Genomic DNA, 24340 nt, shown 5'->3' on the forward strand with positions numbered 1-24340 from the left:
AATAAAATTGAAAAAAACCCAATAGTGATGTCATTAAGTAAAGAAAATAAAAGATAATTAGTGCACTCATTGAGAAGATCAGTGTCCAATCAATAACATTAGTGAATTAAATGAGATATTCAAACACAAAACCTTATTCAATAGACATTCAATTGAATGGTAAGATAATGCAATCATAAATTTGGTGTTGACATCACCTATATATATATTAAATGAATCAATTTTAATAAGAAACAAGTGGAATTTGGGTAAGTCTATTAAGTCCACGGTGATACGTACAGTTCACCTGTACAATAAAAAAAAGTTAATTAAATTTTTATTATTTTTTTTATATATAAAAGTTTAATATAGTGTTTGGAACAAATTTATGAATCTTTATTTGGATATGTGTTTAAATTTCACCAATTTTATTTATTTTTAATTAAAACTAAGATAGTTAAAATAAATTTCATATTTTTTCTACTTTGAGTTGGGCATCCAAAACTCAGGACAAGCACTCCTTAGAAACATTTTAAAAATGATGGTGATTTTCAATATTTAATCTTGTTAGAACTTGACTATCATTTAATAGGATAAAATCCTCAACGAACCTGTTCCAAATTATAAAATGATGCCGTTTGGACTGAATTAGGAGAGAGAATAAAAAAATTGAAGCAATTAGGAAGACGACATCATTTTATAATTTGAAATAGGGTACGTAGTTCAGAGAATCTATTACACCGGTCATTTTATGAAAGAATATCTTACATGCAAGCCTTTAAAGTAGTTAATATTTATTCATAAAATTATATTTATTGAAATTAGGATTCATCATTACAATAATATTAAAAAATAAAACTCTAAATGACAGAAATGTAGTTAGAAAAATAAAATTCAAACCCCTTAGAAAGAAAGTCAAAGAAAGTCTTCATTCTTGTAAAACACTCATCATCATCATCGTGGATCAATATGAGGTCGCCTTGGTTAGCGATTTGACCGTTACAGCTGGGCCCAATAGTATAGTACCGACATCAACAGTAAACGTATCATAACGTAAGAACAAGTCCACCAAAATTAGCCTGGACAAGAGTATCACCAGATACTTCCCTGCACATTGCTTGTTTCCGGCCGTTGGCTCCTCCGTCTCCCGCCCATTCGACCAATAAACATACTTCAACAGCTTCTCTCCTTCTTCCCCAACAAATCTATCCGCCATAAACTCCTCCGGATTCACAAAAATCTTCGAATCTTTCGTAGCAAACGGCTGATACCCAAATATAATCTCCCCTTTCTTTATCTCAAATCTCGCCTCATGATTATTAATCACAATATCCTCCTTCGCCTTCGCATACTGATACGGAACCGGCGGCTCGATTCTAAGAGCCTCGTACACGACCGATTTCGTCAGACTCATCTTCTCCAACGCCGAAAACGTCACCCCGCCTTCCGATTTCACGACGCCCCTAATCTCATCCGCCAGCCGTCGGTGTAGTCCTTTCCCGGCTAATCCGACCCATTTGATAATAATCGGGAATAGAACTTTCATCCCGCCGTAGGAACTGAATCCGGCGAGGAATACGTGGTTATGACAAGCTTCCTCTCGAGAAAGGCCTAATTTTTCCCCTTGATCTAAAACAGATTTCGCCGAGGAATAGAAAGCGTCGTAGAGTTTCTGGTAATCGGATTTCACTAGAAAAGGTGGGAGGCGGAATGTATGGAGAAGTAAATCTTCGACGAAATTTGGGATGAATTTCAATCCTAATGTCATTAACGGTGCTAGTTGAAACAGAAGCCATTTGTCGAACAATTTAGAACCGTCGGATCCGAGATTGGTTTGTTTGGAAGGAATATCATCGTCGGAGAAGAGACGGACGACGAAATCGAACGACATTTTGTCGCTGTGTGTGTTGAAATTATTAGTTGGGACCTTTCCTAATGCGACGTCGTCTTCGAGTTGTCCGAGGAGATCATTAGTACAGCTACGGAAGATTGGAATAACGGAGTTATGACGGGAGGCGACAAACGACAGCGCGAATTGCTTCGCCGCCGTATGAGTTGGTTCAGATGGGTCGAGAAAAGCGCATACTCTGTAACCGCCGAAGAGTTTCGTCGACGGCATGTAGGTGCCGTCTAGGATGTTTCGTTTTTCAACCTTGGACGTGTCGAATAAGATGGGGAAACTGACGGCGTCGAGGACGGTTACGACTCTTGGGTTTGGTGCCATGAACGGACCTGGAGGCATGTTTGTTCGGAAGATGGTTGATTTGTGTTTTTCGAGTCTGGTTTTGAGAAACTTGTCGGGTCCTTGATTGTAGTAGAAATCTAGTCGGTCTTTGATTGCTCCGAAGAATGGAATGCCATAGCTGCCGGGAATTGCCCGGAGAGGGAGCTTAGAGTGATCGGAATCATTAACCTGACTCATTTTGTCTTTTTGATAATCAAATATGTGTTGGCTTGTTGTTGTAGTTGTTGATAATGTGAGCCTTTGGTGGCATTTTATAGGAAGCTAGAGATTTATTTAAATATTTAGTAAAAAAAAAATGTCTCATTGCTAACCTCATCATTCACCAAATCCACATCATTATTCTTAATAACCTTTTGTACACCAAGCTTAAGAATATTCATAGCTTATTTGGTTTGGCTAATTTGATTCAATTGTCATTAAACAATCAATAATAATACATATTAAACGTGGGTTATTGTTGAATGAATAAAAATTTGAGTCAATTAATTTGAAAAGAAACTAATACTTATTAAACTAAACAAACTAAAAAGTTGCATGGGAAGTTAGCAAAAAGAAGAATGCTCCTTTATTATTTACATGAATTGGATTTGGTCATGAACCTCGTGTAGATACTAATTAATGATTCTGAAAGAAATATATTTATAAAAAGTGGGTACTATTCAAAATTGGCATAATTTGATTGAGTACCCTTCAAGTTTGCTGGCCACCTGCCGTCAACGTACGGCGGCGCTGTCAGCCATTGCTTTTATCTTATATAATTAGCATGTGAATTGTATGAGGATTAACTTTTTGTCTGTCTAATTGTTAGGTCGTTCAAAATCAAAATCAAAATCAAAATATGAATTGAACATTAGTTTTTACTTTTTAACCAAAGGAGGATATACATATAGGGATGAAGGTAAAAGTTGAATTTAGTTTTGGAGGTATATGTAACTGCAGGCATGGGGGCAGGAAATAATTAAACCAAACAAATAAGAAGAAGAGTTGAATGATTAATTTGAAGGGCCGGTGACATATATACTTTATAACAAACAATTCACATGGGCAAAACTTATTTGTTCAAGTCGGTTGTGCTGATTCTAATGATAGATCTAGTATAATAATAATAATAAACATTGAAAATTGATTTGTGATAACTACCATGACCAAATTGTTTATATTTATATTATAAGAAACTTTGTTATAAGAAAATATTAATGTATATATAGTCAATTGTGATCTTGTTACAAGATATAATAATTAAAAAAAATAATTAAAAAATATATTTATGGTTTTACCCCTCTGTGAGGGCACATGTGGTCCGTCTTGTAATAAAGGATCACATCAGCTTTAAAAAAAAATAACTGTGACAAATGTTAGAATTGTGGTTCTTTCTATTTATTTAATTAATTAATGTTTATAGGGACATTAATTATGTGGGTCAATTAATATTCAAGTTTCCATAACAAAATATTTCACATATATATATATATAATTAGAGGTTGATCAAACATACTTGTTTTTAATTAAATTATTTAATATTTATAACAATTCAAATGGGCTACAAACTTATTTGTTCATGCATGTCGGTTTTGCTGATTCTAATGATAGATCTAGTGACAATATAATAATAATAATAATAAACATATTGAAAACTGACAGTCTGATAACTACCATGACCAACTTGTTTATATTTATATTATAAAAGACTCTATTAGGCCTTGTTCGGATTCGGGTTATTGTAATAACTTAGAGGGGAAAATGAATAATGATTTGTGATGATTTTGAGGAGATGAAAATATTTTTGGTAAAATTACTTAAAGGGTATTGATATATAATAATAAAATTATAAATAGTATTTTAAAATAAAATGTATTTTAGTATTTTAAGTAATGAATTAAGTGATATGATTGATGAGAGGAGAGTGAAAAAATGTTTAAGTGGGTTGGATTATTTAAATAACCCAAACCGAACACGGACTTAGAAAATATTATCTTGTTTTAAAATATATAGTTGACAGATTTAAAATAAAAAACGAAATTAATATTTCACTAAATGACAAATGTTAGCATTCACTATGTTTGGTGGTTCTTTCTCTTTAATTCATTAATGTTTATATGACATTAATTATGTGGGTCAATTAATATTCAAGTTTCCATCAAAAACAAATATTCCAATCTATCTAAATGAAGGTAGATAAAACATATTTCACTTTAATTAATTAATTTGTTATTTTTTTAAATATGTTTGTATGTTGATGAATATTTTTTTATATTTTTATTATTGATCTCAAATGATTTGATTATGTTTTAATGTGTTTATTAACCATGTGAATACTTTCACTTTCCTTTATCTTTATCTAGGTTGCTTGTTTTTATATTGATTGTGTAGGTATGTTTAAATTATTTTATTTTTTTAATATGACATGACATACACTATTATTTAGTATTTATAATTAAACATATAATTTAGATGAATTATATCAATTGTTCTGTGGGAGTTTTATTAACTGGAATTTCTACCATAAAACTATATACAGGGCTGTGCAAAAAAATCGGAAAACCGGTAACCCATTCGAACCGATAGTTAACCGGTTTTATTTTAACGGTTTATTAGTTAAGCGGTTTTAGCGGTTCCGGTTAATCGGTTTTTTACCGGTTAAATGGTTCGGTTTTCGGTTTCCCTATTTTTCTAACGGTTTAACTGGTAAACCGGTAATAATTTAATTATTTATTTTTATATTTTATAATTTGTATTAGTTATTTTATAAATAATTTTTATAGAATAATTTTTAAAAAATATTATAATCTATATAAAATTTTACAAAAATAAATTAAAAACAAATTGAAATAATTTCATTAAAATATGTAAAATTGTTTTTATAACGATACGATAACGTGGAATTATAAATTAACAAAATCAAAATAGTTGAGCAAATTAAAACTTGATGTCTTCAAAGTTTAACCTTCACTTCATGTTTTAACTTTCTCTCAAACACGTTTAACACGGAAACACTTAAAATCAAAGTTATAAATTATAATTATCGATTCTACTTCCCGTTCTATCGGTTGAGAAGGGGATTCAATCATATTCGTTTATACTTATTTGATCAAAAACTAATCGACATAATAAATTTAAATTTTCTAAAAAAAACATATAAAAACGTAACAGAATAGCTATAAAATATATTATGTTGTTACAATAAAATTATATATTATAACATATTCCTAAATGTATAAATAAAATATATTATTATAACATAATATATTTATATTATATTATATTATAATAATATAATATTATATAATAGAGACAAGAAAAGATTGAGAATAATATAATAGGAAAGTGCGAACAATAATTTTAAAAAAAAAAATTATAAGTTTATTACTTAATTTAAAAAAATTGAAATATCGGTTTCTGGTTAAACTCGGTTAACCGGCCAGAACCGACCAAAACCGGTAGAACTAGAATCGGTAAAACCGATACCATTAACGGTCGGTTAACCGGTTTGTAAAATAAAAGTCAAAACCGGTATTAATCGGAACCGTTTAACCGGTTAATCAGTTAACCGGCCGGTTGAATACCCACTATATAGGACTATTTTATATAAAATTAAAATATAAAAGAGTGTTTTAGTTATATTGATTTTGAATAATACCTTTAATGTTTTGTTTGATTATATGTATTTTATTATTTGTGTGATTATATCATTTATATGCATTATAATTATAATTTGATGTGTAATTTATAATATAATTTAATTCATGTCAACAACCAATAAATATATATTATAGGAATGCTAGTATAATCATATATCAATAGACAGCATATGAAGAAATCACGTGTTGTGTATTATATCTGAATATATGCATTTTATTAAATAAATATATTTTTATGTTTGTATTTATATATGAATATAGATATAAAAACAAATCTGTAAAGATTGATATCGGACATGTAGGTTTTGAGGAGATAAGTATGTTCTTTTTAAAGTTAAATATTTGTTGTTCATAATAATCATATATATAGATCATCAAATATAAAGAAAAAAAGATGGTCCCAGAGAAAAAAGAAATAAATTTGAACTGTATGGTCCATATCATATGAAAATTGAGATGACAATATTTATTTTATTTTATTTTATTTTTTTCTAAGAACATATATTACTTACTTTAGGTGTATTAATATATATTTTTTAAACAAATATTATATTTCATTCATACAATAGAGTTCTTCATTAAAATTACAATTGTATTAGCAACAGTTCATTTTAATAATATTAAAGCAAGACACGTAAATAATTGTAAACAATTGCATCAATATTGTATGGAAGGATTTCAAAATGAGAATAGTATAAGAATAAAAAAAATATAATCCCTCTAAGGTAAGAAAATGTGTGAAACTGCTCTCAAATATTAATCAACATGGATAATTCATTGGTAAAGATAGAAAGAATATTTATAAGTTGAGTTGAATGTAACCATTTGAAAATTCAAGAACATACTATGAAGTTTGACAATAAGATCATTCAACTTTGTCATAGGTTTTTGATATATTAATCTTTGTAACAAATAAGTTGTTTACTTATTTTTTTTGAAAACTATGAAAATGATGTATATTTTTAAGTTCTTAATATATGTGTTAGAGATACATCCTTTTCTAGGAGACAACATTTTTGGTGTGTAATGGAGAGTGGAGACCCCACCTGTAGAGAATCATTATTATTAAATTTTTGTTGTTGTTGAGAATGGAAAATTCTTCTTAGTTAATATTAGTTTGGGCCGAACGGATAATCCAATTATTCAGCATTTTCAGCCATCAATTTAATGGGTCAGGCTTTCAACAATACGATTGCGTTGTTAATGGGCCAGATAATTGTTCTTCGAAATATAGGGCAGGCCTACAGAGCATACATTTGTTTTTTTCGAGCTAAAATAAAATAAATATAATCAATTTTATTTTTCCAAAAAAAAATATTAATTAAGGAGAACCATGACACCCACAATCAACTTCAATTCAAAATGCTACTAATAGAAAAATCATAATAATAATCTTAAACTCATAAAATAGACACCTCTTCTTCTTAAAAAATCGAAGCCTCAACATATACTTATTTTTCTTTGAAAACTAGACCAGAGCAAAAAGGACGTACCTGGGCTGAGGTGGGCTTAAGCCCACCCCTTAATTATATATATATATATATATATATATATATAATAAAATAAAAAAAATCTGAATATCTGCTTCTCATTTATAAACCCTACTTATATATTGACGAATCTTTTTATATACTTAATTTCATATCATTAATTATCTTCCCATTTTATTTAGGATTTATTTAAACTTAAATTTTATTTCACTAATTTAATATATTACTAATTTTTTATCATCTAATTATTTTCATTTAAATTTTTTATATTTATTTTTTTAATTTGAAAAGTGATAAAATATAAAAAAAAATTATAATTTTCTTCCCTAATATTTATCTTCTTAATTTATGTATTAATTAACTTTATTATATTTATAACTGATTTTATTTTATTAGGATTGATTAATATATATTTATCTAATTTTTTATTTTTCTTAGAATTTTACTATAACTCTTCAATAAAATATTTATTTATTTTTTAATAATACGGAGCAAACATTTTCGGCAATGAAAATGTGAACACTGAATTTCGCAATAAAATAGAGCATGATGTTTTTGCCACTCTTTGACACTTTATATGGAACGAAATTCATCTAAGGATGTAAATATATATTTTATTATAGATGAATTTTATGTTTTAAAATCTCGTAAAGTTTAACTTATTTAATTATTATAGTATAACGTCTTTTATATATATAATTTATTACACAAAATTTAAGCCCACCCCAAGGTGAATTCTTGCATCCGTCTCTGAGAGCAACCCTTAAAATAAACTTGTCTTAAATACATGTGTAATATATATAATGATGCTTAGTTTTTAGATTGTCTGAATTGTCGGGTCGAGAGCTGCGGCTAATTTGAATATATATGTGAGTAAATGGATACTTGAGTTGGATTTTGGGTTAACTCGCCCATAAACTTAAAACGTTGAAAATAAAATTAAAAAAGTTATAAGTATGGTTTGAACTTGCAACATAACAAAAACAAGTACAACCTTTTAGCCAATTAAGTTAATAACAATTTATATTTTAAATTCAACACCAAATTGATGAACGCGAGACATTTTAACAATATAAGTTCAATTTTCTAACTAACTAATCTCTCTCTATATAATGATGCTTAATTTTTAAAATACACGGATTGTGAGATCGAGAGTTGTGGTTAATTTGGATATATATATGTGAGAGTAAATGGATACTAGGTCGGATTGTGGGTTGACCCGTCCATAAACTTAAAACGGTTAAAAATAAAATAAAAATTACTATCACATTTTTACTGTAATATTTTTTTCACGTTTTTTTTATATCATTACTCGTGCAAACGCACAGAATACAGAATACATGCTAGTTAGCGTTAATTATGGAACATATGACTTATGTCAAATTAATGTATTTTTAGTTGTTAAATGTGAATTAAAATAAATAAAATTAAGTAACACAAGTTATTAAAGTTAATTTTTAGTATTTTGTTTTTTTATGAATTTTGCATTATCATAAATAATTTGCTTGATTGTTTTATGAGTCATTTGAAAGTATTCTAAAAAAATAAATTTGTTGTAAATAATAAAAGTTAAGTTATATGAGTGAAAAGTTGTTAAAACCTTATATATCTAATGAAATAAAATATTAAATAAAAATAAAAGATAATAATAATTAGATTGATAATTTAAATATTGTAATTGATGAAGTGTTGGATTGGGATTGGATGGTAGTTATTTGAGATTATTTTCAATGTATTTCTTTTGTCTTTTCAAAATGACAAATGTTAGCTCGTTTGATATACTAGATTTTAGTTTTTCTTTTATTATTTTTTTTTCAGAAAAAATATTTATCTTATTATTGTAATTCTAATAATAAAATTATTTATTTTATTAATTAAAATATAATTACTTTATTTTTATTTTAAAAAATAATTTTATAATTTATTCTAAATAAATTTAAATAACCTATTTATTAAAATATAGATTTTATCAAACAAAATTAAAAATAAATTATATAAAAAGCCTAATATCAACCTTTTTGCTATGGGTTTGACTTTGACTTATCTTAGTATGTACTATATATGATCCATTTTCTTGGATTAGGTATCGTACTCAAATGATTATGAATGACTTTATTATATCTTTAAGGGCTTGTTTGATTTGATGTTGGTTATTATAGGTGTTTTTATTATTTGTCTTTTAATTATTATATTTTTTATATTTATAATTTATAAAATAAAATTCTTTTAATATTTTTATTAATAAATTAAATTATTGAATGGTTTAAAATAATAATATTATATATAATTTTGTATTCTATGGCTATTATAAATAGATACTTATAAACACAAAATTAAATATTGTATAAAAAAACTACTTATACTATACTTTTGCAGAGACAATGGGTATTACCATGTGTTTGGCTAGTTTACACAAGTTTATTTAATTATGAGTTATTTATTTTAAAATAATTCTTACATGACACCTCACATCATTTTATTAATAGATTATTCAGTTCTAAAAAAATATCTCTAAAATCTTATTTGTAATCTTTCCTAAATAAAATTTTAAATTTATGATGACTAGTGTTTTGAGTATCTTAGTTTCACACTTAAACTCTCTACAAAAAAATTATAATTTGATTTTATCTTCTTCTTTTTTTTACAATTTACCAAGATCAACACAAACTCTTTCTAATTTTTGAACCGCTCAACTCACAGACCGGTTAATATTTTAAAAAAAATGTATAATTTTATATTTAAATCTTTCTTAATAATTAATTCTATAATTTCATTTTCTTTAAAAACAAATTGTGCTAAATTGATTTATATGTAATTTATTATTATTATTGTCAATATTAAACAAAATTAAATATAATTTACATTATTAGTAATGATTTTTGGAAATCAATAAACTGAAACAAATCATTTGTAAACTGTCTTAACCGAACCATTTATACTTTAACATTAAATACAAAATAAAAAATCAAACAAAGGTAGTGGACTATAGAGCCTTAAACTAAACTTGGTTGTAGTTATCCTCTATTTTTTTTTTTTTTGAGGTGTAGCTTTATCTGGATTGAACAAAGTCACGCCCTAAATAAATACGCCTTGACTTTGACGTAATTTCCATTATTTGTTGCATGTATTGTATAGACTTCACTCTACTTTGAAAACAACTTCTTTCTCTTCATTTACATATAATTTTATTTATTTAAACTAAACTATTTTTTACATTTCAAAAAAGATATCATTCCATAAAAAGTTGATTAGAATTTTTATTTTTTATTTTTTATAATTACTTGAATTATATTGTCTAGGGTATGAAAGAAGAACGTTTTTGTACTTGCTACTCGTACCCTTGGTCGGTCAAATATATCAAACTAGCTAGGCATAATAATATTAATATATAGATTTGACTTGAAGGATCGGATCGGATCTTGCATAAATATTTCACGGTCAGTAAGGTTGACATTAGAAATCAATTATATATATTGCCGGCCAAACAATTAATACCTTTTTCTGCTGTCATCATCCTCGGATCATGATCATGTCACTTCTCATTTCTTTGACTAGTTATTGTTGGCGGGGAGGATCTACACTACACCAGGCATATTTGGGCTCAAGCCCAACAAAAATATTAATATTAATATTTTTTCTTATAAAATAGGATCTGGATAAAATATTTATTTAGTTTTTCAAGTTCAGCATAACTTTAAATTCTGAATGGGTCCAAGATTATTAACCGAAGTTGAAGTGCTCAAGGAGGTAGGTGGTGAATCTGACTATCCATTATATTATCTCAAAGGTCTCCCTCCAAACAAATCATTAGTAAACCTAACATGTAAAAGTCAATTTAATAGGTCAAAAATAATTTATTATTTATAAAAATTCAATCATTTACAAATAATAAAAGTAATTTATATCTACTAAATAAAAACAATTTATCTATGATGGGATATTGGTTAAATTAGATTAAAATAAATAATATATATATATATAAATTTATAAAGTTTTATGTGTATAGACTTGTGGGTTACTCAATTTTAGGAGTTTTATGAGGTTTGAAAAAAATGTGATTTAGGTTTATTATATCCTTGACATCTTATTCATATATTTTCATTAGATGAGACATAATATCATTCTTAAGAGCTATATATGTGTCTTTGTTTTGAAAATGATTAATAAATGAACACACCAATTATTAATGAAATGAATTATGGTGCTTTAATACTAAGATATTAGTCTTCACAAATATTTATAATAAATATAATAAACTTATTTATTTATTTATTTATCTATTATTATATTAATTTTTAAAAACTATGCGTTTAAATTGATTAATAATAAATATTATAATTATATATATATCGTGGATTATTTCACCCTCTATTATTCAGAGTTTTTTTTTTAAATTATATATTTATTAATTAAATATTATTTTTTTTTCTTTTTATTAATTAATTAATCAATTTCTCTCTCTTATTTTTATTTATTTATTTCCTTTTATTTTTCTTTTTTATAATATTTTTATAAAGGTTTTTTTTCTAATATAAAAAAAATAAAATTAAGAGTCTTTTATTTATTTATTTTTTATTCAGGTTTATAATAATAGTAATATTGAGTTACTATTTTTTTTCTTTTTTGTATAATCTTAATATTACTCTTTTGGGTATTGTTGGATTTAATTATTTTTGGTTCATACATCTAATTGAAATAGTTGTATAATGAATTTTTTCTTCTTCTATATATATTATTTATACTTTTGTATTGTCTTTTATTTTTACTTAAATTTATAAATATAATATATATAATTGAACCTAAATATACTAAATTAAATAATTTAAATAAATATTATAAACTAAAATACATAATATAAACTTTAAATAAAATAAACCTTTAAATAAATTACTTAAATTTTAAAATATTTATAAAAGTATCAATTAAAAAAAACTTAAAATAAAATAAATTACATCAAGCTTATAATATTTATAATATTTTATGTAATATATGTAATATTACATAAAGCTTACAATATTTATAATATTTAACTATTTATGCAATATTTTAATATTTATATAATATAATATAATATATTTTATTTTAATATTTATATATTATATTATATTTTAATATATAATATTAAAATTTTATGTAATATATTTCATTTTAGTGTATAATATTTCATTTTACTTTATAATATTTATTTGAATATTTAAATTAAAATATTTAATTTTAGTTATACACAATGTATTTATAAAATTAAGTAAAAATAAAATATATGAGTAATAGTATTTATGTAATATAATTTATTTTAATATTTTTATAATATAATTTATTTTATTTTAATATATAATATTAAAAGTTTATGTAATTTATTTTTATTTTAATATATAATATTTATTTGAATTATTTAATTTATAATGTTTAATTTTAATTATATATATTATATTTATAAAATTAAGTAAAAATAAAATATATGTGTTATTTTAGTATTTATGTAATATATGTATTATTAATTTTAATTATATATATTTATATTTGTAAAATAAAGTATTTAACGAGTTTAATGTGAAAAATATATAATTAGTATGTTAATTAATGATTTAGAAATAGAAATGTGAGTATTCTGAGAATGAGAATAAAAATGTAGATTATGTGAATATATAATATATGAGAAAATTTGTTTGAAAGGTAGGTAAAACATAAATTAATTCTCAATATTACATATATTATTACATTTTAACATTTTTTAGGATTTGTATAGTTAAAGTTGTAAGATTGATTCATAAAATAATGCTAGTATTTTAAGTTTAGAAGAGAATAATACTAATTTTTTAAATAGTTTTTTTTATAATTAGTTTAGGATTCCAAACTAATTTAATATAAATTTATGTCCTCAAATAAATGTCATAATGATTAATTAAATATATATATTACCTTGAAAAAAATGTGTGTGAAAATATATGCAAGTATTGGTAATTTATGGACTTTTACCCATTTTTTTTATTTATTGAAAGACGATTAATGGGAAAATAGAAGAAGCCATGGCAGCAGGAGGGCGGTCAATCTGACCGGTCCAGCTTCGATGGTCATTTTTACATTGCGGCGGCCTGACTCTTCCGCTTAAACTATTCCCTTTTCCCATTCATATATACCCTTTTGGCTTTTTACCATACTAAGTAAATTACCATATTATTATTGTAACACTTATGTTTGGAATGTTTTCTAATCATTATTTTCTGTGAGAAATTTAATTCAACACCATGCATATATCAATATATGAATGTTGAATGAATTAAATTATTCAGAACTTTTGACCTCAAAATTATTTCTCATTCAAACTCAACCAAATATTAATGGGAATCAAGCTTTAATTGTCCTCTATCCATTGGAATTACAAGAAACGCACATTATTAATATTATATTAATATATTTCTGAGAAATTAGGAAAGAATATACCAAACCAAACCAACCCACACGAATAGTACATGTGACGATGATGAGTCAATAACGTAAAATACAACAACTCTTGTCATTTTTCTCGTTCAAAGAAGTCGTCCGTTCAATGCCAGTCTTAACCCTAAAAATGGGATTAATAATTAACACAACCCATTTGTCCTAATTAATTAATTAATTAATCATGCTGTCTATCTATCTTTAGATTCTTCCCCTTTTTCTCCTATATATATATATAATTAATAATAAATTCATTATTGACTGCCTAATTATAACTGTTCATCAATAACATATGAAAAATCAAACCAAACGACACAAGAAGACGAGTGAAAGGTGGAGAACGATCCTTCTAGAATTGTTTCATGTACACACTATAGACGTTCATTCCTTCTTCTTGGTTTGAAATTTTTCTATTTTTTTATTTATATATAGATAAACACTTTCCTTTTTCCTTTCCCACCAAATCCTCTCAGATTCTCTCTCTCTCTCTATACACATCTTCTCCAATTTCAGTTCTTGGAAAAAATGAACAGCTACATAAAACCGAATGGCGGCGGTGGCGGCGGCGGCGGAGGTGGGTCAGGTTCTCATCGTCTAAAGCTCGGAGCTTTCCTTCATTCAGATCCCGCACTTTCAAACAGTCTCAAGGAATCCCATTCCCGTCCTAGCAATTCGTCTCTTGGAAGCCCGTTTCGCGGCGGCGGCGGAAGCGGCGATAGATCTCCCGATGAAATGACCGATTTCGCCCCTTCACCTTCTCCTTACATAATGTCGCCCTATGCAAAATCGCCATGGTCTTTGGCTCCTAATCTTCTTCCTTCAAATCATAACGGCCTCATTTACACTCTAGTCCGTGAAGAGGGTCATGTCTATTCACTCGCCGCTTCCGACGACTTTCTCTTTACCGGATCGGAAAGCAAGAACATCCGGGTATGGAAACAAATGAAGGAATTCTCCGGTTTCAAATCTAACAGCGGCCTTGTCAAAGCCATAGTCATTGCCGGCGACAAAATATTCACCGGTCATCAAGACGGTAAAATCCGTGTCTGGAAATTCTCACCGGAAAATACCAAAAATCCTCACCGGCGACTCGGAACCCTTCCCCGAATTAGAGATTACATCAAAAGCGCTTTCAACCCTAATAACTACGTTCAAGTACGGCGACACGTAAGCGTTCCATGGATAAAACATTACGACGCCGTTTCATGCATGAGTTTGGACGAAAAACAGGGAATTCTTTATTCCGGTTCATGGGACAAAACATTCAAAGTTTGGAGACTTTCCGATTCAAAATGTTTGGAATCTGTTATAGCCCATCACGACGCCGTTAATTCAATCGTAACCGGATTTGATTGTCTCGTATTCACCGGTTCAGCCGACGGGACGGTGAAGGTTTGGAGAAGGGAATTAATGGGGAAAACAACAAAGCACGTTCTTGTTCAAACGTTGTTGGAACAAGAGAGTGCCGTGACGGCGTTAGCGACGGTGATTCCTCAAGGATTGATTTACAGTGGGTCATCAGATGGGCTCGTAAATTTCTGGGAATCGAAGAAGAGATTATCTCACGGCGGCGTTTTACATGGTCACAGGGCGGCGGTGCTCTGTCTCTCCGTGGCGGGTAATTTGGTATTGAGTGGATCCGCCGACAAGAGCATTTGTGTATGGAAAAGAAACATGGGAGGTGACCATAGTTTCTTGTCGATGTTAACCGGGCACGGCGGTCCAATAAAGTGTTTGGTAATGAAGGAGGATTGTGAACCGACGTCGGAAGGGGATAGGAAATGGACTGTGTATAGTGGAAGTTTGGATAACTCGGTTAAGGTATGGAGGGTTTTGGACGAGCAAATGTGAAAGTGTAATTCACGCGCCGCCGCCGTGAAGTGGCGGTGAAGAAGAAGAAGAATGGTAGATTGAAGTACAAGTTGATGAATGAGAGGCCCGGTTCAGGTCCCAAATTGAAAAAAAGTCGGTGAATGGTGGGGTCCATTACTAATTTTGTTTGTCGTTGTTTAAGATTGATTTTTTTTTTTTATATTACGACAGCTTCCAGAATCAGCATGCCACATCATCATCATGATCATATAATGTACAGTCATTTTCCTGGTATAAAAATAAAGAGATAATTAATAGTGCACATGTGTAGCAAGAATTAGCCATAAAATTATTCAGAGAGTAACATGGGATTTTAGCCATTTTATTATTGAGTTTTTCTTTCTTTTTATTTATTTATTTTATTGATAGGGCATGTTTTCAATTTTAATGTATTTATTTTTGTTTGTTTGATATTAATCTTAATAAATTTTAAATATTTATGTGATCAGTTGTTTTGTGGCATAAATTATTATGAGATTTTTTTTCCATAAAATCAATTTAAGTTCTTTTTTATTCAAAATATAAACAAAAACATTATTAATTGTAAAGAGAAACACATGTCATATTTGTGTTGTTGGACTATTTGAAAAAATATAAATAAATAAATAATAATTTAATTTCAACTTAATACATATATGTTTGAGGTTAATTATAACACAATTCTCACAAGTATTGTATTTTTTGTGCTTCAATATTGATGGAATTGTGATTTTACAAAGTCGATCTAATAGTTTAAAACAAATTACAAATAACTTATTATTACAAGTAAACTAAGCATTAGAAATAAGGTCAATAGTTATTTCCGATCAATTACAAATATAGTGAGCAAAGTTGTTTAATGTATTCCTTAAATGACAAAACTTCTGCATTACGGAATGAAAAATAATAATTTTGAAGCTTTTAATCTTGTCAATCCAATTATGAATTTAAATATCGAAAATTATGATGTTTCACTCACTGCATCCCTCTCATGCTCCTATCCTTATTCTCTTTTAATTGTTTTTGTTTCATTTTTCTCTCAAATTTAAGTATTTAATCTTCCATTCATATATTTAACAAACCCATTTTATTATATTTCAAAAATAAATATTTACAAATGGCATGTTAGTTTTTCTCATTTTCCCATTTTTATAATTAGTACATATTGGTATGGAAAAAGTTGTTTTTGAAACTATTACAATTTGCAACATATTATTAATAAAAAAATTATTTAATAATAATTTAGATCCATGGATTAATATACTTTATATATTTATTATAAATATAATAATTATTAGAAATGTCACTTATATTTAGAATTTAATGCATTGGTTAAAAACAACTGCATAAAATTAAATTGAAATTTGACTTTTAAGACTATATTTTCTTTATCAAACAAACATATTCCTTAATTTCTTAAAAGAGACCTAAATCTTTACAATCTAAAACCCCCAATACAGTAAAGGTTTTTCAATTTTATCTTCCATATAGTGAAGTTCTTAATGATCATTCTCCATATGAAATAGTTCGGAATTACATTAAATCAAGTTTAACTCAACTATTATATATATATATATATATATATATATTTATTTATAGGAGGCTAAAATAATTTTCAAACTTCATATGTATTTTTCTAAATAGAGAATGAAACCATCTTCTAACTTTGTTTGATACTTTATGATTTAAATAGTTAATTGAATATTTTAAAATAATATTATTTATATAAGTTATTGAAAATCATCTTATCTGAGTAAAAACATAAATATATAGTTTACTCATCAAATTAAATATACCACTTAAGATCCAACAATCTACTCACAAACCATAATTTAAAATATCAAAAAAGATCCTCTTCTTTCTTTTTGTTTCTTTCTATTATATATTTATATCTATAATGTTTTTTCTTACTTAAATAACTTGAAAATAACCTAAATTAAACCTAACCCCTAATTATTCAAATAAACCAAAACAATTCAATTATCAAACTATATAGGTCTCTTGTCGTTATTATTTTCTCGCAAACTCTATTGATGGGAAGTCTCGATCATCATCAATTTGTTGCCACACATAATGAAATCAATCATGGACTTTAAATGACGATTTCAATAGGGCAATTGCTTGGTTGATCTTGATAACTTACATGATGTTTAAGTTACATATGGAGTACAGGGATTGGAGACAGGTCAATTTTTAAATTGAAAAAAATCCTCATTCATGCAATTATTGGAGGCAGGTCAATTCTCATGTATATTGATATAATAACAGTTAAGACTTATTGTTATGCATATCTTTCAAGAGTTCTAACTCTAGCACAATCAAGTTTAAATTTTAAATGAACCTAATCTAATTAATGATCTAGAGATTCAACCAACATGGGCTAAGAAAGAACTTTGGGCTTTACATCTTCAAATGGGTTCCTAATTGAATAAGTCAGTCTTCATTCACTTGGGCTAAATGAAACACTGGTTGTACTAGTCAATTATAAATATTTTGAGATTATTTAAAACTAATATTTTATCACACTTATCCTCTAATCACTTCTTAAAATTAGTCATTTTTATTTAATATAAAAGTCTAAAAGATGTGGGGAATAATTTAATATTTTTAAGTAAAAATGAATGAAAAAGTTATTTTTTTATCTAACTAAAAAAAGTAGTTTGATCAATTTATTATAACAAAATAATTGATTTTGATTTTTGACAACAATAAATAAAATTTGTACCAAATAAACTCTAAAATCAGTCATAATGTTTTCATTGTGAAATTATGTTTTTATAATATTTGGATAAATTAGATTTGATGTGGGTATGCCCATTATTAATTGAGTCAATAAAAGTAGATAGCTATTTTCTCATAGTATAAAGTTTAAGAAGAAATTTAAATAATTGAGAAAATTTAAGGACTTAAACAATATTTCATCAATTTGAATTAATACCGCATAATCCAAAATGGGTTATCACTCTTTGTAATTTCTTTATTTTCTTACAATATGGTTTCTTGATATTGATATTCAATTTTTTTTTAATTAAAAAGAAAATTAGTATGGCACCCTACCGCTCTCGCCATGGTCACGTTTAAGAATATTAATCTTCAATTTTTATATTCATCAAACTTACTATTATCTAAAAAAATCTTATAACTCACTAAATAAAGTACACTCTACTCAAACTTACTATTATCTAAGTGATGTAAAATTTTATAACCCACTAAATAATTACACTTTAACTGAGTTATACTTTATTAATCATCAAGATACAAATATTTTTGTATCGAGAAAACATATAATAACCATTAAGCTACACTACATTAATCATCTTACACAAATTTGATCTAAAAACAACATCAAAATCTGCAACATATCTATTTCTCGAAAAATTTGATATAAACTTTCAACTGTGATGAACTTTCTTTCTCAGTGGAATCAGTCTCAAAAGAAGATGGATGATGCAATCAATTCAATTTTTTTCTGCCGTGTGACAACTTCATTGTTAGGTGACAATCAAGTCATTTCCCACCATATATATGTATATTTGATGATCCTATAATGGAATTATGGAAACCACTTTCATCCATCTTTACCTTCTTTAATCACCCAAGGGACACCTTTTGTGTCTTTCATGTTCATGATGTTCAGATTTTCATGATAATTGGCTTCCCTGCCCTCATGTTAATATATTCATTTCCTCACTTTCAATGGTATTTTCGTCATTTCAGCATTCCATTATCTTCATTATGGTGCTCCATACTACTACTTTTGTTTTAAAAACAGTAGTAAAAAAAGGAGAACCTTTTTATCCTTTGTTTTACCTTAAATGGTTTTCTCTGTAATGGACATGCATGCATCGTCCACCAATGAAATTGACATGAATACTTTTGATTTGTATTTAAGTCGGAGAAGGCTAATTAGTATGTATGAATCAGAAGAAGCTATCTTGCTTGCTTCAATGGGGACCTTTGCAGGACACATAATACCCGGTTCTTCGCTTGCCCTTCTCGGGCTATGGCATACTATCAACACCATTAAAGCTTACCATTTGAAAAGTTCAACCAATTTCAGGTCATCATATTGGTACCCATTTGAATTCCATCTAATTCCCAGCCTCAAATACTTAGAACTCCTCTTCGTCCTCACCTTCTCAATCTTAGCCATTATCATGCAAATCTTGGACTTTCCTTTCATTCACTTCACTTTCAAGCTCAACAACTTCGAACACGCCACCATGTTCCTCCATCTAGCTATATTTTCAGGATTCACCCTGTTTTCCGAGTTCTGTTCTTGCTCCGATGTTCTGACAGGAGTTTCAGGAATCCTAGCCACCTCTGTTTTCAGTCAGGAGCTTTTCTTGCTCCATTACCATTCCGCTGATCATGTCGGGTTAGAAGGTCATTACCATTGGCTTCTGCAGATTATAGTGTTGGTTTCTGTAGTGGCATGTTTGGTAACAGTTCTTTGCCCGGATAGTTTTCCGGCAGCACTTGTACTTGCTGTAACAGTTGTTTTCCAAGGTTGTTGGTTCGTGAATATGGGATTTATGTTGTGGGATCATAGATTTGTACCCGAAGGATGTGTGATGATGAAGAATATGAGTTCTTCAGATGTTGGTAATTCTTCTATGCACGATGGAGCAGTTTTGTGCGAAGGTAAAGAGGCTGATTTTAGGGCTAGAGGTTTGGCGAATTTACAGTTCAGTTGGATACTTGGTGGGATTTTAATCGTTGTTGGGATCTTCACTTGCTTCAAGTTTGCAAGAAGGAATCTTTTTGGACAATCGTCGTCTAATTATCAACAACTGCGATGCAGAGTCGCTACCTCCGCCACCGCCGCCGATGGTTCTGTCTCAATGACCAATTTGAAAACAACTTTTCCAATTTCATGCTGTTAATTTTAGGCTGATGGGTTGTGGTCGGAATCGTCTGTTTTTGTATTGTAATGTTTATATCTATAAAATAAGTATATGTTATTTCAATAAAATGATTATTTATAGGTGTACTATATATATAAAAGAAAAAGTAATAAATATCTGTGGGCAAATATCCGAATCCCACGGCGGCATCCTTATCCGTTAATGCTCATATATAAATGTAAATCTTTCAGACTTCTGAATAGATAGATATAGAAAGAAAGAAAGAGATGATAGGATCGGTGCTTATTCGTCCATCTTCTTCCATAGTTGTTCTTGAACTTCATTCACATAATTCAAGGCCTTCTTCTTCTTCCCCGACGATCTCTTGTTCTTCAAATTCGAGGAATAACTCTTTCATTCCAAAGCTCGAGCCTTTTAACAGATCAAAGTTGGATAGAATCATCAAGGATCCTCCTCTCATACAGAAATCCGAGAATGAACTCGCCGGTAGTAGTAGTAGTACTCTGTTTCTTTCTTGGTTTGGTTAATTTCATCTGGGTTTATTAACCTAGTTATGTTGTTGTTTTCAGATTACTGTACAATCCTGGAAGGAGATGCTTCTTATAGCTGCTGGAGAGCTTACTTCGAACTAAAAGATCTTGAAAAAGAAAGATCAAAAGAAGATGTGGAGAAGCTTATAATCGAAGCTGGAGGAGTGAAGTCGCTGATAAGCTGTGTGCATGGGATTACCGCGATTCACAAGGCCAAGAAAGAAGAAAGTCATATTGGATTAGCAGGTTTGAAGGAGGAAGATGATCAGAAGAGGAAGGAGACAGACTGTCCGATCCCCGACGGGTTGCCTAGGACGACAGAGGAGGTGGCAGAGGAGGAGAAAGGATTGATGCCGGATTCTCCCTTCACTCGTCTGTTGAGGAACAAAGGGAAATTCCCAGCTTGGTATTCCCCTGTGCCAGACCATGAGACAGATTGATTGATCATCATCTTTCAGACAACAATATTACTCATGTTGTAGTGCTCTAGATGTTAATAATAATAATAATAAAATAAACACATCTTTCTTTAGCTTGAATTGAAATCTCAGTATTGAAAGATTGCAACAAAAGTAGATTGTCATTGAAGGGAGAAAATTGGAAAAAAAATTCCCCAAAGTCTTATTTGTTTGAAATCCTTAGTCTGTAAACAGTAAACAACAACAACTTGAATGAAGAACAAAACTTAAAAGGAAGGGATGGATATCGATCATTCTATCAATCTAACAATAACTGCTCAAAAAAAATTGGTTTAGGGTTTAGTTCTGTGAACATATCTCACCACCTTTGACTGACTTTTTGATTAGCAGCTTGTTTTCTCCCATCTCCCCCATTGTAACCTGCTGGAGAGTTAACCATATATCCAGGTTAGTTATACCATAATAAATCTAACAATGGCCTAAAATTTCAAACTCACCATATAGCACTTTCATTTCCTCTGCTTTACTTGAACATCTTTGAGTATGCTTTCTTCTGTTGTTCCCTTCTGTTACTAATCTGTTCCAATTACAACAAATTACAATTCTAAACCTAATTCTTTTCACTACAAAATATTATGTTTTTTTTACTCGTAAAATCAAATTCCACCAACCTTCTGTTTTGCAGCGGCAAACTCCTTTCTTATTGCAGCTGAGATAAATTTGAATCAAGAAACCATCATTTGTTAGCTTAAAAACTTTATGTAAAGTGTTGTCTTTTCAGAAATTAGAGGAATGGTACCATCATTTGGTTCAAGGTCCAGTGCCCTCTTGAAACATTCAACTGCAGAATCTATATCATTAAGTGCCATCTGCGTCTGATAAATAACAAAATCATATCATGATTATTGTATTTTAGGAACTAATTACTTATCTTCAACAACAATAGAAAGGGGAAAAAAAATTCATGTCTGACCAAAAAATACAAACAAAGAATGGATCTCTTATTTTTATCTTTAGCTAAAACAACAAGTAGTGCTTAAGAGCACTACTGTCTTGTTACACAGTTGCTGGCACTAACCTGGCCTCTGCGAAACAGAGCTTTGACATTTGTCTCATCATCACGCATAGCAAACTCGGTGTCTAAAAGTGCACCATTCAAATCTCCCAATTTCAATTTACAAGCCTATAAAATATTATAAACTTTTCGTGTCAGGAATGAGTCCATAAGAAGGCAAGCATATAGTAAAAGCAAAAATTGGCAAGAAAGAAACAGTAACAAGGATTTCTATCAGTGCACATAATTGGGTAAATGGATTCACAATTCTAGTGCTAAAATCATCATATGTGCTGTAATAATACAATTCTATCTTTTCAAATATACATACAGGCCATTTTCAAGACTGTAAAGAGATTTGGTTTTCATCATTTGCAAAAAATAGTACTTACAGAACTATTGGTAAAGATCTGAGCTTTTGTCTTTCTCAAAGATGAACTCATGTCTGCAAAAGTAAAAGACAAAGCTTAACAGAGAACCGACCGAAGATGATTTCATCAAAACCATTGAGTAATGAGGAAAAGATGACTACTGACCTTCATCAATCCCTTCCTTCTCCCAGCATACGTCCAAATAACGTAAAGCCTTCTTATATTTTCTAAGAGCCATCTTATAGTCATGCTTCTGCAATAGATAAATTGAAAGAAAAATGCGAGTAAGGCTATAAAATGAAAAAACAAACAAAGATCGTTGATAACTTAAATACAACAGGTCAAATTTACCTTGAAATGTTCATTGCCAAACGACTTTATCGAGTCAACCGCACTTACCCACCAAGAGAGGTCGGCAGAACCATTTTCAATGTCAGCCGGCCAATCCGAAAACATATCACCATCTTCAAAGAAATTGGATGTACCATCATCAGTCCCCTCTGGAATTTCTCCACAGTTAGCAACTACAACATCAAGTTCAGGTACATCATTTTCACCGGTTGGAACATGCTCAATAGAACGAACTACTCCCATTCCTTTAATAACTTTCCCAAACACAACATGTTTCCCATCGAGATGCGGAGTGCGAGTCGTGGTAATGAAAAACTGAGATCCATTTGTGTTGAGGCCAGAATTTGCCATGGACAACATTCCCTTCCTTTCATGTTTCAATTCAAAATTCTCATCTTCAAACTTATCACCGTAAATTGATTCTCCTCCTGTTCCATCTCCAGCAGAAGTATCACCACCTTGTATCATGAAACTCTTAATGACACGATGAAAACGAATTCCCTGAACATTTAAAACAAACAGATATTCACATTCCTCCTTGTGTGTTATCCAAAAATAGATCCAATCAGGTGTTTTCAAATAAAGATATTAACTTTAACATTGCTGGACCAAAAACAAAGAAAAAGAATGAACAGAGAGATGTCAATCGAAAAGAACCTTGTAATGGAGAGGGACTCCAGTGTTGGGACCAATACCCTTCTCTCCAGTGCAAAGAGCCCTGAAGTTCTCGGCTGTTCTTGGAACGACGTCGTTATAGAGCTCCACCACTAACCTCCCTTCCAACTCTCCTCCGATGCTAATGTCCAGGAAACACCTAGGCCTTGCCATCTCTATTCTTTCTCTCTCTTTCAGTCGGTGTTTCTCTCTCTAAACCTTTGAGACTGAAACCCTAGTTGCGGTTCGGTTCGGTTCAGTTGTTGATGGCTAAGTAAGTCCCGCTTTCTATATTTTTCGAATGAGTTGCTGCTGCTGTCTGCTTCTCTCTCACTTTGTTCCCCATTTGAAACAACCCCCTACCGGCTCATCTTCTCGCTAATTTGCGCCGCGTGTGCTGTTCACCCCGCCTTTTTTTATTTATTTATTTAATGTGAGTGTTTAATTTACCA

At 29.2% G+C, this 24340-nt stretch overlaps 5 protein-coding genes across 6 annotated transcripts; 3 read left to right on the forward strand and 2 right to left on the reverse strand.

The window, feature by feature from the left end:
- Positions 1-790: 790 nt before the first annotated feature.
- LOC124931886 (allene oxide synthase 3-like) lies at positions 791-2448 on the reverse strand. Its single transcript, XM_047472464.1, has one exon. The coding sequence runs from the start codon at positions 2399-2401 to the stop codon at positions 944-946; it is 1458 nt and encodes a 485-aa protein (XP_047328420.1). The 5' UTR covers positions 2402-2448; the 3' UTR covers positions 791-943.
- Positions 2449-14265: 11817 nt separating this feature from the next.
- On the forward strand, positions 14266-15924 carry LOC124932892 (protein JINGUBANG-like). Its single transcript, XM_047473603.1, has one exon. The coding sequence runs from the start codon at positions 14316-14318 to the stop codon at positions 15639-15641; it is 1326 nt and encodes a 441-aa protein (XP_047329559.1). The 5' UTR covers positions 14266-14315; the 3' UTR covers positions 15642-15924.
- A 3620-nt stretch (positions 15925-19544) lies between these two features.
- Positions 19545-20626, forward strand: LOC124932283 (transmembrane protein 45B). Its single transcript, XM_047472898.1, has one exon. It carries the CDS (start codon positions 19553-19555, stop codon positions 20525-20527), a length of 975 nt encoding a protein of 324 aa, XP_047328854.1. The 5' UTR covers positions 19545-19552; the 3' UTR covers positions 20528-20626.
- A 112-nt stretch (positions 20627-20738) lies between these two features.
- On the forward strand, positions 20739-21578 carry LOC124932286 (CCG-binding protein 1). The gene is made up of 2 exons (XM_047472900.1): positions 20739-20995; positions 21079-21578. Exons 1-2 carry the CDS (start codon positions 20776-20778, stop codon positions 21477-21479), a joined length of 621 nt encoding a protein of 206 aa, XP_047328856.1. The 5' UTR covers positions 20739-20775; the 3' UTR covers positions 21480-21578.
- LOC124932282 (peptidyl-prolyl cis-trans isomerase CYP40) lies at positions 21543-24250 on the reverse strand. Of its 2 annotated transcripts, none has more exons than XM_047472896.1 (9): positions 23892-24250; positions 23235-23735; positions 23049-23136; positions 22905-22957; positions 22537-22641; positions 22258-22333; positions 22130-22167; positions 21956-22035; positions 21543-21878 (listed from the first exon to the last, which is right to left on the reverse strand). In XM_047472896.1, exons 1-8 carry the CDS (start codon positions 24060-24062, stop codon positions 21982-21984), a joined length of 1086 nt encoding a protein of 361 aa, XP_047328852.1. In that variant the 5' UTR covers positions 24063-24250; the 3' UTR covers positions 21543-21878; positions 21956-21981. The 2 variants fall into 2 exon arrangements, with proteins under 2 accessions (XP_047328852.1, XP_047328853.1); XM_047472897.1 differs by having other exon boundaries at positions 21543-21881.
- Between the last annotated feature and the right edge of the window lie 90 nt (positions 24251-24340).

The sequence above is a fragment of the Impatiens glandulifera genome, chromosome 3, assembly GCF_907164915.1.
Source record: "Impatiens glandulifera chromosome 3, dImpGla2.1, whole genome shotgun sequence".
In the NCBI taxonomy this organism is placed as follows: domain Eukaryota; kingdom Viridiplantae; phylum Streptophyta; class Magnoliopsida; order Ericales; family Balsaminaceae; genus Impatiens; species Impatiens glandulifera.